This window comes from Bos taurus, chromosome 12 (assembly GCF_002263795.3).
Source record: "Bos taurus isolate L1 Dominette 01449 registration number 42190680 breed Hereford chromosome 12, ARS-UCD2.0, whole genome shotgun sequence".
Taxonomy (NCBI): Eukaryota; Metazoa; Chordata; class Mammalia; order Artiodactyla; family Bovidae; genus Bos; species Bos taurus.
In genome coordinates, this window is record NC_037339.1 from 36,315,500 (window position 1) to 36,334,802 (window position 19,303).

The 19,303-nt window shown below is 36.0% G+C and overlaps 1 protein-coding gene across 5 annotated transcripts in view; it reads left to right on the top strand.

Annotated features, from left to right (window-relative positions):
* The window catches only part of PSPC1 (paraspeckle component 1), a 93,187-nt gene that overhangs the window by 44,504 nt on the left and 29,380 nt on the right, over window positions 1-19,303 (top strand). Inside the window, exons 8-9 of one of the 5 annotated variants that reach the window (NM_001075277.1) lie at window positions 3,458-3,627; window positions 5,828-6,293. The exons of 3 other annotated variants lie outside the window; for them this stretch is intronic. In NM_001075277.1, the coding sequence (NP_001068745.1) occupies window positions 3,458-3,627; window positions 5,828-6,013 (356 nt within the window). In that variant the 3' untranslated portion in view covers window positions 6,014-6,293. Of the gene's footprint in view, window positions 1-3,457; window positions 3,628-5,827; window positions 6,294-19,303 lie in introns of those variants that run through there. One more of the 5 variants, XM_059891999.1, reaches the window with a different exon arrangement.

Sequence of the window (19,303 nt, forward strand, 5' to 3'; positions counted from 1 at the left end):
CATTTTGCATAACTTTGAAGCTATTTTTATTTATTTTACTGAATGTTTAACTTCTTTTGCACTAGCCCACAGTATCGTACACAGAAATGCACTGTTTGGAGACATGTGTGACTTGTCAAGTAAATGAGATATGTCTTACATATTTAAGCTCATGTATATCTTTAGAATTGATGTGAAGTTTTTAAGAAAATGTTCATAGTAGCACTTTAATATTGATTGCTTGTCTACCCAGGTGGTCAGGGGAGCAATACTAAGTAAATAAGCTAAGAGAAACATAAGTGGCATGTTTTCATAAGTTTTATTAAATTTTAACTGTCACACCTTCGAGATTTAGATAAATAAGTTTTATAAGAGTTTCACAGAAGCTGAGGTTAAATCTACATAAGTCAAGTGTACATATTGTTGCAAGGATTACATCACCTGAACACTCCAGTGCGTCAAGTGCACTCCCAGTGAGGAGATCCACATTGTGCTTAGAATGTATGCACGGTGTGTGGAATAAGAAATCTGAAAGCATCTAATATGTAGGTCGAGCATTTTTCATGACCGACCACTTCCCACCATGCCAGTTTATTGCCATTTGCCAATTAGCTAATCTAAATCATTTAAGACAAATGCTGTTTACTTTTGTCACTTTTCTTACCTGCAAAAAAGTGGTTATTGACCATCTCTGAGATGCAGACGAAGCACAAAACATGGCCCTTAACTCAAAGAACTTAATTGTGTAGTACAATTGTAGTACAGTGGTACATGAAAAAAAATCAGAGAACCAAGAGTACATGAGAAGTTTTAAATCAGGTAGTACAGTTGAGGGTATAGTGATGTACAAGTAGTTGAGTGTTTATATCATTTTCAGAGTGAATTGTGGGCTGGTGTATAATATAATCCAGGTGGATTTAAGGATTTTCAGTGTGAGGTTGTTTGAAATGCCATTTACAGGTAGTTTGAAATGCCACTATAATTGTTAGATTGTCCATTAACATCGGAACCAAACTTGAAATATTTCTGATGTTTTAGGGACCATGAAAACAGTCTGACTTGATGAGCAACTTTATTAGAAGAAATGGGAGAATATACCTTTAGATTTCTTATTTAGTTAGGAATTTAAGAGATTTAAAAGTTTTGATGGCAGTTTATTCACTAAAGAACCTTGTTTGAACACTTAGTTAGCTCCCCTAACATCCACTCCATTTAATTTTCTCCTTTTTACATTTTATTCAAAGTGAGAGTTTATCCTCAAAGTGAGAGTTATGACTTTTAAGTCTTTATCATGCAGTTGATTGTCACTGTTCAGTTGGTAAATTGTCGTATTCTCTCCAGTTACATAGATGATATGTGACAGTAGGTTTTCTGGTGTACTCCACGTAGAACACAGTTTATAAAATTGCTTTTCAGGGGACCAGATAATTCTAACATTCCTTATTAGATCTTTACATTTAGTCTAATTACAGCCATCTGGTAGAAGAACATAATTACTAAAAATAAGAGTACTTCAACTGTTGATATTTGAAAATATTTGTCTTTTATTATACACATACTTGTATAGTTATATTGTATCTTAGAAGTTAGGTGTGATAATTATGTTTAATTAAAAGAAAAAAAAAACAAAACCCTAATCCTTGATCTGTTCTTTTTGGGGAAAGTTGAGGTAGGATTCCTCCTGGATCATGCCTCTGCCCTTAATCATTTTGCTTGTGGGAAAAGTTGTAGAAGTTTAGGAGAAGGAAATGGCAAGCCACTCCAGTGTTCTTGCCTGGAGAATCCCAGGGACGGGGGAGCCTGGTGGGCTGCCGTCTATGGGGTCGCATAGAACCGACGTCTATGGGGTCGCATAGAGTCCGACACGACTGAAGTGACTTAGCAGCAGCAGCAGTAAAAAATTTTATTTGTAGCTATCCTAAGGGAATAGAAACATTGTTGGGTAGTTCAAGTGTAGATTTACTAGTGAGAACTTTTTGGGAGTAAGGAACTACTTCCTTTCCAGGAAGTGGCTGGGGTCTGGGGATTGGGTTCAGAAGGAGCCGCAGAGTATGTTGCCAGGACAACAGGAAGTCAGACTTCCTCCCTCAGCTGCTCCTGTACTCGGCCTTGTGCAAAGTTGAGCTTCATTGGATACTGAATTGTGAATTTGAATGACAAGTTCCACTCCTATTATAATGTGTTTTTGAGAAATTGAGTTCTGAATGTCATGAAATTAGCTAATACTAGAAGAAAATTCAGTCTTTGTCATGAATTTTTAATAATAAACAAGTATAACTAGTTTAAAAGTTTAAAAAGTTACAAGAGGATACCTAAAAATGTATTTGAAGTCATTATAAATGTTGTATTACAGCTTAAACATTATTGTAGTTAACATGAGGCAGGTGGATGGATGTCTTGGTGAAAAAAAAACTTGAGGTATCCGATTGTTCTCATTTCCAGAATTTCTTTATTCAGTATTTCAAAAAAAATTCAAATAGCTGTATCAATATTTTATCTGTATTTGGTTGCATTTGCTTTTAGAAAAAAGTTTTGTCATGATGAATCATTTCAATTTTTTAGTTTGTTTCTATTGTATATTTCTATATAAAGTTAACAAGTACCTCCTGTAATTTTGGGAGGCGTTCAGTAACTATGTAAAAGTCAGTTTGTTTACAGTCAACTTTATATATATGCTGCTGCTGCTAAGTCGCTTCAGTCGTGTCCCAACTCTGTGTGACCCCAGAGACGGCAGCCCACCAGGCTCCCCCGTCCCTGGGATTCTCCAGGCAAGAACACTGGAGTGGGCTGCTATCTCCTTCTCCAATGCATGAAAGTGAAAAGTGAAAGTGAAGTCGCTCAGTTCGTGTCCGACTCATAGCCACCCCATGGACTGCAGCCTACCAGGCTCCTCTGCCCGTGGGATTTTCCAGGCAAGAGTACTGGAGTGGGGTGTTATATATGTATGTATATATGTATATATATAATGTACACACACACACATACCTACATTATATATACATATACACACACATATATACCTATATATGAGGGTGTGGTTTCTTCCATCACAATTTAATATAGTTTACATGCCAGTATTTTTAGTCATGACTATAAGAAAATTAAGTGGTTTTGTAAGTGCTAATCCTTTGCTGTTAATTTAAACTGATAGAGAGATGTCATACTTTCTTCACTCATAAGGGAGTATTAATTAGGTTAAAAAGCAGACTGCAGCAAATAATACTGATGTTTTAAAGAAAACTTTTCAAGCTTTGATAGTCTCAGACATAAAATAATTGATAGTTTTCTCATTTGTTATATGTACATTTGTTTAGCAAATGTAGTGCTCTATCAGAGTCAATAATTGAGTGTTCCATTCTTAAGGAAGTAAAATGATTTTGATAATATTCTTGTTATATAGATTGCCTAAGTATTGTTAAATTTTAAATGTTTACTCAACTAAGATAGGACAGCTCTAAGTATAGATTGTTTTGCGTAGATGCGTTTAGCCCAGCACCTGCTGGTAACCAAGGTCCTCCTGCAATGATGGGTATGAATATGAACAACAGAGGAACTATTCCTGGCCCGCCAATGGGTCCTGGTCCTGCCATGGGGCCAGAAGGAGCTGCAAATATGGGAACTCCAATGATGCCAGATAATGGAGCAGTGGTAATGTATCATGCGCATTATTGTGATTATATCAGTAGTATTTACTTCTGCCCCAAAGGTAACTTCACACTTAACATAATTTGGCATCATTTGTTTTGTCAGTAAAGATCAGTGTCCAATGAAGAAAAGATAATATTATGAACTTAGATGTTGATTTATGAGAGGCAATTTTTTATTATCTCAAGAGTTAGGATTATGATCCACGGCATGCTTTTGTATATGAGTGTATGGCAGATGTATATGTTAATTACAGTCATTTTACAGTGATTTTCATTTGTATACACCTCTTACCACCATTCAGCGTACATTCTAGTATTTTGTGATTGTGTTCTTTTCCTCTGAATTCCTTACCTTTGGTGAGGTACGAAGCCCCAATATGTATGAAAACACAGTTTTCTGTCTTTTTAAAAAAAAATCACTTATGAGTAATTTCAGAGAATTTAACTGTAAAAAAATTTTCATTAAAGTTTTAAAGTATATTTTAAACATATTGATATTGCATTCTCACTAAATAGACTTAGAAATTTCAGTTACATTTACTACTAAATTTAGGCAATTTCATATCTTGGTTTGAGAGTGTGAAGATATCTTTGCCTGGGTTACATATTATAAAAATGTTTTTCAGTTGTACTTCATATTTTAAGTATCAGTGACAAGACTCATACCATTTTCTTTTCCCTTAAAGTCTGTCACTATTTAAATGAGACTTTATATTGGTAAAACATTTTCTTATTTGGTTTTTGTTAATGGTTGTCCTAAGTAACATTAAGAAAGGGGAAATTAGTTGACTGTGTATTTGGGAAAGGAAGCTCAGTTCTGGAATAGAAGATACCATTACTGCTGAGAAAGAGAAGGTATTGCTGTTAAGACTCAGACCTGCCATCAGCTCTAAACCCTCTTGATCTCAGAGACACAAGCAGTGAATATGGGTCTTAGAACCGATGGATGCACTATTCTATTTTAAATTTTATTTACTTTAAATATAGTCCTTTAAGAATTTGGACAAACTGGATATGCCAACAGGCTTTTTAAATGAGTATCTACACAGATACCGAGGAAGTAACATAATACTGACTGTGATCAGATCCGGTGTTACATACTGATCAGTGTACCTGTGTCCTTCAGTGGAGGCTTATTTCGTAGTAAAGTGTCTGAGAGCTAGTAAAAACTTGTAAAAATACTTTGGTTAAAGTTTTGTGTAGCATGTAATCAGCAGAGACTTAGTAAAAGTAACTGGTCTGCTTTTACCTACCTCACACAGAAATGGTAACATTTATTTAAATGTCCCTCTTAGTCTTTTTCACAGTGGTATTTTACTACTGCTTATAGGGAGTTCTGTTCAACCTTTGCAATTATGATATGTAGTTATTACTGTGAAGTTTTTCAGAATACATAATTCATGTTTAATTCTGCCTTTTGTTGACTTCTAAAAACTATTTCCCCAGTAATAGTCTTTACAGAAAAGCACCTTCCTTGAAAGTTTTCATGCTGAAATTATAACTGTGTTTATTTATACTTTCTATGTTAAATGCATTACTGTTGAAATTTTTATAATATTTACTGTGTTGGCCAAAAAGTTGGTTGGAGTTTTTCCATAAGATGGCACAGAAAAACCTGAATGAACTTTTTTGGCCAACCCAGTACTTCTTCAAACAATGTGATGCTGCTCCCCAGTTTTGTCTCTGATTTTTAAAACACAGTACGTTTATTAATTGAACTGTTACATGCAGTATAAACTTTAATGAAAGAGAGGGAGTTCCCTGGCAGTCTGTATTTAGGACTGTGTGGTTTCACTGCTGTGATCCTGGGTTCATTCCCTGGTCAGGGAACTAAGGTCCCACAAGCCACATACAGCATGGCCAAGCGAAAAATAAATACAAATAAAAAGAGAGATCAGAACAGTAAAATAATAACTAAGTTTAAGATGGCATTCACTTTGTAAAATCAGTTCGTTTTTCATGAAATTGGGGCATAGCATTAGCAAAATGTAACTCTTCATTCAGATGCTTCTTTTATTTTTTATTTTTAAAACATAGTAACTAATTAAATTGCTCCTTTCTTCCTTCTATGTGTGATCCTGATTCTGCTGGACTTTCTGCTGAACTTCATGACACCACCACTTGGGATTGTGCCAATTTTTCTTGTCACTTATATTTGGCGTGTTCCAAATGGACTTCACATTTGTTATGTGGTATTCTAGCACAATGATAGATTTCCGCAAGGACCACCGTCTCAGATGGGATCACCTATGGGTAGTAGAACAGGTTCTGAAACCCCTCAAGCACCGATGAGTGGCGTAGGTCCTGTTAGTGGTGGTCCTGGTGGTTTTGGTAGAGGGAGCCAAGGGGCCAACTTTGAAGGCCCTAACAAGCGTCGTAGATACTAAACAGTCTTTCGTTCATGACTGTTTAGAGGAGAAAAATAACTTTTACCTGTTACCTAGAAGAAAAGTTTTATTGTTATTGTATTTAGACTTTAAATTTTTTTTTAAATACTTGAAGTTTTTGTATTTTTCTTTATTCATAAGCTTTGTAGATTAGAATGGTAATGATGATACTCATCATTGTGAATGTTCAAATGTGTTTGTGACTTTAGCTAAATATAAGTATGCCACAGTACTGTGAATTTTGTGTAGTTAATCTCAATAAAGAAATCATCTTGGATAATTTTAAACTGTTATTAGTGGTATTCTCTTACAGTTTTATTAAACTTTGCTGTAACGGTAATACTTGGATTGCTTTAACTAACCCCAGCCATTTACAAATGACAATGATTTTCATTTGTGCAAGTTGCCCTGAAATAGGAGCTTAGTGAAAACTGATGTCAGTAAGGGGCAGACAGAGTAGCAAGTGGGGGAGGGCGGGTGTGGGGATTACACCTGTATGCACCATTGATGTCCTGTGAAATCAGAGTTGCTGTCTACATTTCATACAGATTCTGAATATTCAGATATTCTCAGGAGGAATATTAAGGATATCTTTGTCTTGTGCCGAGTTTTCCAAATAAATCTTTTGAATCTTGAAAAAAAATGTTTGAAGGCAAATCTCTTTTGCTTATAAAATATCTATTTTTAATCTTACCGGCTTTTATTTATTTGGTGTCAATATCTAGATCTTACTCTTTAAATTTTCTTTAAAATCAAACAATATATAGCATTAGCTAGGATGTTAGTTGGGAATTTGCTGTGGTATTTAAAAGAAATTGGGCACTTCTTGAGCATGTTTGTTTCCAGAAATGTTCAAGGTAGCCTGACTCTGCAGGGCTGTGAATGTTCAGGAGTCTCTCTGCAGTCAGACAGGCGAGGTGTGCTTGTCTCCGAGAAATATGGTTCATGTGGTGAGTGTTACAGCAATCAGATTAGATCTCTTTCCTATCAATTATGTTTTGAGGATTGATTTTCAGTAGTATGGAGAAACATCACATTAGGATTTTTATTCTAAAACAGTTCTCATTAAAAATTTTGTATGTTAGCCATGTTTAATTTAAAATTACATTTGAGGAATCATGTATTTAAGCCACAAATCTAAGGCATCAGGCATTGGTTGTAGCACAGTTACTTCTCACATAACATTTCAGTGTGTTACTATACCATGCTTTTAGCATTTTTCTGAAGAAGAATGTGTTTTAAAAAAGTGAGCAGTGTGTAAATATTACCCAGGCATGGTAATACCCATTTTTGCTGGAAGGCATCCTTTGAAAAAAGTTTGGTTACTTAAGATTGCATAAAAGCAATTGACTATAAGGCATGCTTGAGATGCATGCTTTTGTATCAAATTTTTCTTATGTACTATTTTATGTTCTATTTTTTTAGACACAACAATATGGATGTAGTTATTTTCCAAAATTGGCAGCATTCTATTGTTTTTGGCAAATCTTTGAAAACACGATAAGGAGATTGTAAAATAATAGACTATTCTCATCACATTTTCTGTGAATGTGAGTTGGCAAGGGGTGTGTAATTTGTAATGTTTGTGACATTAATTGCAGCGTGGGGAGTTTTAACATCAGCTATAATTTTTAAGTGATATCTGCTGCACCTGAATATACCTTTCCTGTCATCTGTATTTTTATTCTTAAAATCTTTAGGTAATTTTTAGTATTGTATTTTGCTTCAAAACTGAATTAAAATTGGGAGAAACTTTGTCCTTGATGTTAATACCAAGCTAGCTTTGGCCAAGGCTGTGAAATTCCGTACGATTCACTCAAGAACATTTGAAACCATTGCACAAAGAGATGCCCTAATCTGAACATTCTAGTGTCCGGCTCATTCTGGCTCCAAGAACAGAGCTCTACACAGCTTTTTCCCTTCATCGAGAAAGTCCTTGTTCCAGTTCTTACCAAGTTTACCCTGGAAACAGCTTCTGAGTGAGTCAAGTGGAGCATCTGTGAACTCCTAGTTACTCAAGTTTTTAGTGTTTTTGTCCAGTTAAACAACTTTGTGGCTCAGTCATTATTTTTTCTTGTGGAAAAGTATGCCAAGGAAAACATTTGAATGCAATTTGCTTAAAACTTGTAGATATAAAAATAAAGAATAGTATTAGCTTTTCTAAATAAATGTGATTTTGTCATCCATGCTCCCATAATTCTTTTCTTAAAAAGATAATATGAAACAATATTAGTAGTATAACATCACAGTATTATGTTTCTTTTTGTGTAATGATTTGAAACACTGCATTTAAAGTCTGCATGATTTAGGTTTCATATGCTGTTATTAATATGCACAAAATAAAATGAATATCCATTTTCCTAATTGTTTTATTTTAGTGATGTATTTTGTTAATTTCTCCGTTTTTATTTTGAGAATGAATGTATTCATTTTCTTCTTGACGTGATTCTGTCTTTAAAAAGCTATTGGTTAACTTGTATTTCATAAAGCTCAATTTGTTATTTTGAGTTTTTAGATTTTTATGCTTAAAATCAGTGCTGAGCATTCATTGGAAGATATTAAATATTTGTTTTGAATCCTACAATATCAGTAACATGGGAAAAATATTTGTTTTACCTAGAATTGCCATTTAATAGAACCAGAGGTGATCAACAATGACAGTATCTGAATTGGATTTTGTTTCTCAAATACCTAATTGAATTATGCTATCACATTTTATTCAGAAATGTACCTGTCGAACATACAAGTTTCAGAAAGTTGGTGTTACATGTAAACTCTATAATAATTGCTAAATGTCACAGTGAATGGTTAATAGTCACATTAATGATTTGGGGGTGGGTTTATAATTACAAATTAGGTTATGAATGAGAGAAAGTACATAAATGTGTGATTGAATGGAGATGGTTTGTGGAAGAATGTGATAAATGTGTGTTTAAACCTCTAAAATTTTTGGTATTTAGTGTCAAATGGTGCTAGTCAGAAATGAAAAAGATACCTTACTAGGGAAGAGTATGATACTTAAATGTGGGTTTTTTGGTATGTTAGGAGTTTTGTTATAATATGTAGTAGTATGTTTAACCATATTCGTGAAATTTGAGAGCATAACTGATTTTAAAGTCAGACTTACTTTTAAGAATAAGGCACATTCCTGACTCCTAGATTTCACCATTGTAAATGTTGCCCTGTCTTTTCCTTCCTAGTTGGTTAGATGCTCCTCCACAGGAACTCCTGGGGTCAGAGGAGGGGCTACTTCAGAGTAAGTAGCCAGGCCATCTGTTAAGTGGTACATGTAGCCCAGTATGGGTTATTTCATTGTAAACAAATAATGGTTAAATAAATTGACAGTAGTTTTACATTTTTCAAGAGCATTGTTTCCTTTCCAGTACCCTTCATTACTAAATTTTTAAAAATGGGAAACTGTAGTAGTATAAGATACTGGTTTTCTCCAGTGTGTATAATGAAGTATACACATACAGTTTCCTGATTGAATGTGGTTAAGTAATTTATAGAATGTCACTCTGGGAAAATGGTGAAGAATTTCACTATTTTTATAGAATCTGATTTTTTAAAAAGTTTTCTGATCTTTAAAATCAGGATTATATATTGTGTATTAGTTCTTTTAAAATCAATAGCACTATCTTCTGAGTATAGGAAAAAATATCTTGAAAGGGTCTTTGTTTCAAAGGGTCTTGATTACTGAATAATGTTATTACTGATTGAAGTTTGAATCTTACATGACTGAATATTTAAAGGTCCAAGTGCTGTGTTACCTTGGGAATATTATTTGACCTTTTGTCTTTTTCTATAAAATCGTGTTTAGATTATAAGTATCTTTAAGGATTCCTTTTGGTTGAAAACTATTATTAGGGTATATTTTTATTCACCTGGTGGAATTAGCAGTGTGTACTTTTTTGTTTTGAGATACTTTCAATATGATAAACTTTCATTTTCTAGATGAAGAATATCACATTTCTTAGAGTAATGTAGCCAGAGTTTGTAATGCATATTTAAAAGAATTCTTTTTCAAGTATATTGTATTATAGCTTAAATCAGTGTTGTAACTACCAACTCCTCTGTTCAGATTTTGTTGACTGTTCATTTAAAAATCTTCATTAAAATTACAGTTTGTCATCCCGAATTAAAGCAATGAGTTTCAAAAGAGATGGTATTGCTTCTAAGTAAAATGTCAAGTTTCAGGCAGTTCACTTCTGTGTAAAAATTGACTTGAATTGTTAGGATTAGGTAGAATGAAGTGTATATAATTTGAATACGTGAATTTTTCTTTCTACGTATTCTTTATATTTTTAAAAAGTATAAAAAATAAATGGTTTTAATTTACTCATTAAATACAAGGGCCCTGTGTTGATTGGTTCCGTAATAATGTAAGTGTACCATATGTCTTAAATGGCATGTTGTTGAAGGTTTTAGAATTGATATTTACACCTGGAATTTGTTTCCAGCTCTGAAATTGTCACTACAGGATCAAGTTCATTTTTATTGTGTGTTATACATCTCAGTTTAAGGTAAAATATATATATATGAAATAATATAAAACTGTAGGAATCTATAATGTTTCATGGCATATTTGTGAGTGGATCTTTAAGAAATAGTCTTCGAGTTCTGATGTTTTTTATGGGAAGTGTCAGTGAACCAGGCTTCTGTGAATGAAGCTTTGTGTATGTTTTATCCTTGCCGTGTTCTGTGCAAGTTATGTACATTTTTATTTTTGTATGCTTGTTTAAAAAATTATTTTCTGCAGATTATTCATATTATCTAATACATAAAAATAAACAAACCATCTTATTTCATTGTACATTTTGCCAGGATGATTTTAGTTAATTTCTTGTCAAGGTATGTTTTAATTTAGATAATGTAAATTCATATAAAATATGATACATTGCTTAGATTTACAAGTGTGACTTTTTATGTACTAAACAGATGTTAAACAACTTCACATAGTGATTCTCTTTTAATAATTTCTGACCTTTTTAGTGTTATAAATAATAATAACTTGCTCAGTGGTTATTTAATCTATAATCTTTTTTTATGCCTGTGGTTAAAATATTTACATTTTTATGCCTGTGGTTAGAATATTTTAAACAGAATAACTATGAAGCCAACAGTTTAGCAAACTTAGCAAACTGGGTTGTGAGAAATAAATGGTGTGGTATCTAATACGAATATATCATTTTATGACAAAAAATGTTTATGGGAGCTCTGTCATTAAGAATTCACTATATTTGTTTATTTGTTGCACCAGTTATGTATTGAGAGGTCCTCTTGTATTTTGGACCCATCTCCAGAGCTGAGATACAGCAGTGGGGGAAAAAATCCCTGCTATAAATTTCAGTAGTCGTGGATGTCCTCTGAATTGATGGCTCTCAGGCTAAGTGTGCACTGGAATCACCTTGAGGTTCAGTAAAACAGACTTCTGGGCCCTACTCCAGAGTTTCTGATTCAGCAGGTCTCAGGTGGGGCTAAACAGCAAGCATTTGTAACAAGTTCCCAGGTGATACCCGTATGTTGGGTCTGGGGACCCCACTTTAAAACCTCTTTTCTAAAGTGTTGCTCTGAAGAGGCACAGTAACTCTTTCAGTTGGTTGTTTTTGGTGGTGGTGGCATAGGGGATTGTCCTGGTACATTGTATGTTGAGTAGAACCCTTAGCCAATCGTTAAGAGAAACCAAAACACTCTTCAAGCTTTCCCAGGTTCTGCCAACTGGCAAGAACTGCAAAAAATCTGTTATTGTTATCAGGCTATGGCTTGGCTATTGAGTGCTGAGTCCTAAACATAATGCTCTTTTTGAAGTAGGATTTTATTATGTGTGTGTTCATAAACCTAGTTAGTTTAAGTGAAGGGGGCGTATAGAGAAATACACACTTTGAAATGTAAAGTTTTTTCACTTAACTGATTCTCAGCTATCCTTACCAGTATGAGGTTGAAACAGTGTAATAATTTGTTTTTGTGTCAGTGTATTTGAATGTGCTTGTGCCAGATGACCTGTGAAGGTGCTAGAAAACTGCTGATCTTTACTTCCCATCCTGGTGAATATGAATAGAATGATACTATTTTGATGAAATAATGGGTTTTGTAAGTGAGCTCACCTTTTGCTTTTCCAGATTGAGGGTAAAGTTTTGATAAATTATTTTTTCTAAGACCATGTGTATATTTACTAAATGTAATTTCTTTTGCTTTGTAGCTTCAATTTTTATTACGCACTTTAGTGATACCCATCTGGCAGTTTAGTAAATGAGAATTGTTAAATAATTTTAGGTAGAGTTATAACCTGCTTTGTGAGACCTTACAGTGATATATATGTATGCTACATATATTGATATATATGTATGCTACATATATTGATATATATGTATGCTACATATATATGTGATTTAAAAGTCTATTTAAAATTATATAGTATGTTGAAATAATCAAACTGGTTCATAATGAGAGCACATAGTTAATATACTGACAATAATTTCTTCCAAACAGTTGTGACTATGTTAGTGCAAAGAAATAATCGCCTGGTTTGCAGCCTTCTAAATATCTTGGAATATAGTTTCTAGAACATTGTGGTATATGTTAGTTAAGAATATCTGTGCAAAGCAAACAAGTGTGGAGACTTGTTTCTCCTTGTAATCCAGCTGTCTCCTAGGTGCCTCTCTGTCCTGCTTCCCACCAGACTAATAACCCTGACACCGTAAATCCACTTCGACCAAGCTTTTTTTTCTTTTATGAGCTAGAAATGGGTGTGGGTCCAGGAAGGAGTGTTAACTGTGGTCTAGAAAGTCGTCATATCCACAGACCCCATTAAGGAGTCAGATTCCTTGCTCCTTCAGAGTCCAGGACTTAAGAGGCTCAACTTCTATCCTAGGGTGGCTTGTTAACCTGTTTTTCAAACAGAAATTCTCATGCAGGTCAATGAGAGGAAGGCTTTGTTTCATACATCCTTTAAAGCAAATTTATATAGATTTCTAAATATATTTGTTTTTCCTGTTTAAATGTTTATTGCTAGTTTTCTTCAGCCAAGTCCTGTGGCTGGGAGTCCTTGAAAGTGAAAGTGAAGTTGCTCAGTCCTGTCTTGAGTCTTTACAACCCCATGGACTGTAGCCCACCAGGCAAGAATACTGGAGTGGGTTGCCATTTCCTTCTGCAGGAAATCTTCCTGACCCAGGGATTGAACCCAGGTCTCCCACCCTGTAGGCAGATGCTTTACCATCTGAGCCACCAGGGAAGTCCTTGGACATCTACAAAAGTCAGCGCTTAACTATTTTTAGGCATATGAATGCAGAAAAATGATAAATTTTGAAGAAGGAAACTGTCTTGGGTTTCTGTTTATAGTTTTTATATTACTGTAGTTTTTGGATTCAGACTTGACGTTTGCTTCTTACAGCCCCCCACCATTATCTTCCCAGGAAGCCATCAAAGTTTTATGATGTGTTGTTGCTGTTTAGATTTATGCATAATGATTTATTAGGAAAATGTAAGAGACCTTGTTTTTTTGCTTGTTAGCTGTATATTATGCTTAATGGGCCTTTATCTTGAGCCATTAAATCATGTATATTATATGTAGGAGGAAGATCAGAAGTTCTTGGAAAATGACATGTTCCAAATTTGGGGGCTGTGAAGTACAATATAGAAAATACCTATTCAGATTCTTAATTTCTGCTTTGCAATGTAATGTGTTTATATTTCAGGAAGACTAAATATATATTCTAGTGTTTGTGCTTCAAGTGTTAGAGATAAGGTAAGCCAAGTTATTCAAATTATGATCTTTTAGACAATGACTGGATGATTTCTCTGGGTTAAAAATACAGATCTGATAATTTGAATTATCTTGTAATTAGTTGAACAATATGGAAGAACACTGCCTGACACAACATGTCCAGTCTTTTTTTTTTTTTTTGGTCATATCCATATAATACATATACTAAATAATTTAGCAACATGTAAACAAGACTGATTTCAGCAGTTGGATATTGGCAGTAGTGTCCCGCAGCCTGGGTACTGCAGAGACAGCTGTGCCAAAGACAGTCCTGCCTTCAGCTCTCTGGCATTTGCATTCTAGATCTGAAGACACTCAGTGACAGATAGTTGAGATGACTAGAGAAAATGATAGCTGTTTTATTAAAGGAGACTGGAAAATGACCATCTCAGGAGATAAAGGGACAGAACTCTCTTAAATGTAGTCTGTACTGATAAAACAGAATTGTGGTCGAGTGAGTGGTACAGTCAGTCCACGTGGTAGCTGCACTGTTCCATGTGGCGGCCACAGGTTGCTGTTGAGTCTTTGGAACAGGACTGGTGAGGCTGGGACTGGATTTTAATTGCATTATAATTAACTTAAATTCGGTTATCAATGCAGTAGTAAACATATTTGGGGTAATTTGGATATGTGAATTTACTTTTGCATCTTAAATTTAATGAAACCTAATACATAAGTATTGAAGAAAATTTGCCATTTGAAGTAGATGTGTAAAATAGACACAAAATTGCAGAGACAGTATGAAGAAAGAATAAACTATCTTAACTTTTCATATGACTACTTGTTGGATTGGTAATATTTTGGATATATTCAGTTAAATAAAGTTTACTATGAAGCTAATTTCATCTGCTGCTTTTTTTCCCCCTTCAATGTTGCTTTTATGAAATTTAGAATTTCTTTTGTTGTTTGCATTATTTTTCTTCTGGGAAATGCTGGTCTAGGATAGTAACTGTCAAATTCTGTTATTTTCCTTACATGATTGTAATCCTCGAATCCTGTTACATGGCCTGTAGTTATGAATCGGTTTATTTTTATCTTTTAAAAAGAATAACTTGAGGTTGAGGGTTTGCTGAGTGTATGCTCACTGTGAGGTGTCAGGGTGGGACAGCGTTCCTGTATGATCAGTTGGTGTTTGTGCAGGAGTGGCCAGCGCGGCTGAACTCCCAGTTCTCAGGAAGTAGCGACACACGTTTTACTCCCTTTACTTTTGTATATTATCTACCTGACACTTTCTTTATAAAATATTTACTCTTAACTCCTGAAGACACTTTGTCATGTAAGATTTCTCCTAAAACTTTGTGAAATTTTCTTCATTTATTTACTCCATTTAATCTAGGATGTCAGTTCTGAGAAAGTTAAGGACCTTATCTGTCAATTAGTGATATATTTTCAGTTCCTAGCAAGTCCTTACTAAATGTTTAGTGGATGAATGACACCAACTGTAAGACAGACTCTGTATTCACTAATGAGAATACAAAAATGAACAAAATACGGCACCTTCTTGAGATTAAGCAAACTATTAGGCCAGTTGATAGTAATGAAACAATTAGGAAGTGCTCTGGAAACCCAGAAGCGAATATCCACTCATGTTGGGAAGATTTCACTAAGATGATCATTTTTGAGCAGGACTTAAAGGTGAGTAAGTAAGTGCCCAGGGCAGACTTTTAGGTGGGAGTTGGAGAGAGGACTCGGGGGCAATGAGTAGTTAACAAGGAGCTATCCAGGGCCAGGAGTCAGGGTGGAGAAGTGAAGATTGCTAAGTTTTGAGTTTGAGGTGAGGAGGGGTCAGGACAGGAGTGGCTAGGTCATAAATGGAAAGACAGGTGACCACATAGACCATTGATTCCCTACCCCCACTCCCCAGCTACACTTGCTCCTTGACAGGATCTTTAGTATTTATGAGGGTTCTTCAGATTACAGCTAAGTATTTTACACATAGAGTGCAGTTTGAGACGACAGTTGGCTCTTGTGTCCCTGGATTCTGTATCCACATGTTCAACTAACAGTTGACTGAAAAGTGTGGGGGTGGGAGGGGTAGGGAATTCCAGAAAGTTCCAAAAATTGAAACTTGAATTTGTCATAGGCAACTATTTACATAACATTTATATTTGGTATTGTAAGTGATCTAAAGATACTTACCATATAGGAGGTATGATTTATATTCAAATGCTTTGCCATATTATAGTGGATTTTGGTGTTTTGAGGGGGTTCTGGAACCAGCCCCCTGCGCATGCCCAGGGCTGGCTGCAGTAATCTGATGGGAGCAGGAGGTTAGGGTGCTAGTGACCTTGCGGTGTTTGGTCTGAGTGCTGGGCCAGTGGTGATACTGTTTGCTGAGACACGGAAGGTAAGTGCTCAGGACTGGGCATGGGGTGTAGCTGATTGAGGGAGAGAATGGCTGTCCACTGGGTTTTGTAATATTTTGGATTTGAGTTCCTACAGTGGTTTGTTGGGGTTTTAAAGACTGTATAAAGCTTCTCTGGTGAACAGTGACCTAGAAAGGCCTTGTCATTTATCACTGAAGGTGACTTAGTACACTTCATGCTGGTCCTGCTTTTACTGTCCCTCTTGCAGTTATTCTCCATATAATATCCTGTGCTTCCTTCTAAAAGGCTCCTACCCTGTGCCAGATGCAGTAGTTCTGTCTGAACAGAGCCCCTGCTGTCTTGTTGGCCATGGGCATTATTTGACCTGCTCTCTTGTTTCCATCCCACCATCCTTCTGCCCTTGCACACTGAGCCCTGAGATGGCACCTGTTTCCCTGGGTCTCTGAGGAGGACCCTTTCCCCACAGAACTAGACCACTTCTTCTCATTACTGTCACCTCGTCAGTGTGTGGTTGCTTGTTTGTCTGTTGTACCTGCCTTTTACTTATCTTTTATCAATGTTCCCAGTATCATGGCACAGTTGGTACTTTTATTTCTTGAACTGGTCTGAGGAGATACCCAAGAGGAAATGGCATAGACTTGAGAGTTTGCAGCTCATGTGTGTGGATGAGCCTCCCAGGTTGCTTATTCATTAAGTAGACAGTTTTTAAGCAGCTTTTGTCTTAGCCTGTGTGTAAATAATGAAGAAAATAGACTTGGTCTCTCCCTGCTGTGAGCTTGGAGTCTGGTGAATGGTGAGGGAAACGCGGTGAGAACTGGCAAGTTCTTAGCTGTCATCACAGTGGGGAGTTAGAGCAAGAAGAGGAGGCAGAACATTGAGCAAAGCTGCATGTGTAACAGAATTTGGGAGACTATATGCCCTTACATACATCTATAGAAATATGTCTAAAAAGAAAGAGTGAGGAGCTAGGAAAGAAGGGAGAATGTAAAGGGAGTGATTTGGGACGGACAGGGGAGCCTGGGGAGGTGAGGTTGCTGGTATCAGTTCTAACTTAAAAAGGCTCTCACTGCAGTTTTGTGAGTGCCTGAGCTCCGTGCAGTGGAGGTTGGTGCCGGAGGAGCCCCAGGCATACATGAGAAAGGGCAGCAGGTTGCCATTGTCCTTTGCAGGGGAGTCTGGTGTTCTCTAATTGAGTGTCAATCAAAGGCTGCTGGTTTTTGAAGGTTCCGGTCTTGTTTTCCTGGCATTGGTATGACCTGGAGAGAAGGGGACAAGTGGGCCAGAACAGCTCTCAGGGAGTGTGATCGTCATGTGTACTCCAGCGGACACGGATGGTGATGGTGATAATTCCTCCAGTGACTGAACTGTCAGGTGGCTCCGTGGTTATGGTTTCCAGGAGAAATAGTTCAGTAATGCTCTGTTTTGAAGGGAATAGTTGTTCTTCTCAGGCTTTGTTTAGTAAGTTGGGTATTGTATCAAAAAAGATTGAGATATTAGTTTGTGCAAATATTGGGAGGAGAAAAAGCATGTAATACGTAATTTGAAGAATTTTCTCTCTTTTGGTCTTTTGTGTTGTTAATTCCTATTATTCAAGGGTGAGTCATTATTCCATACCCTGATTAAGGCTGCTGGCTCCCTTTCACTGCACCCTGTTTTCCCTTGTTTGCTTCCATTATTGTGGTCTTTTGGTTAACATTTATTACTGTTCAGTTGGATGGCTTCTGGGGATTTTTAAAATTACTTACAGTCATTGTTTGCTTTTCTGGGTTCCCTTTGAGATGGTGTTTTGAAATGTTTATAGATTATATAGTAAACTTAACTGTATAGTGATAATACTTAGTCCCTGCATTTTGGCTTCTGTAAGTCTTCTGACTAGGTGCTTTACGGTGAAGACAAATTTAATGTGGGCAGAGTATGAAGAGTGGGTGGGGTGCCACCACCTGGGAACCTGCAAGCAGCAGTTTTCTGTTTTGAGATTTCTTTGCTCCTGATGTCAGAGCTGCTGAAAAGTTAGGAGATAAATGCAGTTGGAGAGGATCAAAAATTTTTTCTAGTTTACAATATAGTGCCATTTCAGGTAAAAATCAGCATGTTACAGTTGTGTGTATATTGTCCTAACTTCTAATGAAGGTCAAATATAATCACGTTGAGTTAGAGGTTTAATTTTTTTATATATATAGCAAATATGTAGTATTTGAAATACAAATATGTTTTAATACATTTATTTGAATTATGGTTCAATTTCCTGCCTTTATACTTACTAGTGTAGAAAGAGAATTGTTTTTTAAGACCAATTAATTAGGTGTTTGGACTATTTCAGTTTTTCATAAAATGTTCCCAGTGCCCTTTATCTTGAACATTTCCTCAGTTTCCCTTGCTTCTCATCGCTGTCTTTACATGGCGCCTTCTGGAGGCTGGCCTTGTCTGCGCCCACCCGAGCTGTCAACAGCTGCAGCGGCCCTGGGCCCCTTGACGCTCCAGGGCTCTGCTGGATCCATGTGTTCCTCTTGGCATGTGCTCGGCAAGATCAGCATTAAGTGAACCCTGGACAGTTCATCGTGACTGTTAACTACAATTCTCTTCCAGTTTGTCCTTTACTAGTTCTTTTCTTCTGGACAGTGTGTGAGCGCACATACACTTACCATTGGTGCTAGTGCCACAGTGAATTTTGCTTTTTTTTTCTTTAAATGAATTTTATCACATCATGATGTAGGTATTAAAAATGCTAATTTAATGTAGACATTTTATTGCTGTCATGATACTTGGATATATGCTACTACTACATTTTTCAATAAAATAAATGATTTTTTAAAAATCGTATAGGGCTCACAAATGAATTGTAAGGGATCACATTATTGTTAGATGTGGATAAAGCCTAGGTATTCACTAGAAGTGGCTGGTGATTCTGAATCATTGGTTCCAAAGAAGGTCTATTAGCTCCATACGAAAAGGGTTTGCTTCATTTAAGGTCAAGGAGCCAGTGTTGGGTGGACACAAGGTGTTCATGTTTTTGAGCAACTTCAACTCTTGCGGTTCAAGTACAGCACAGGAACTAAAGTGCAGTGCAGGGACGGCTGGTGAACACCAGCAGGGTTGAGATTGGTCATATCTGCATGAATTGGGAAGCAGAAGGGAGAATTCAAGAGAGCATGTGTGAATACACAATAAGTCTTGGAGTGTTGTTATCAGGAAAGAGTGTAC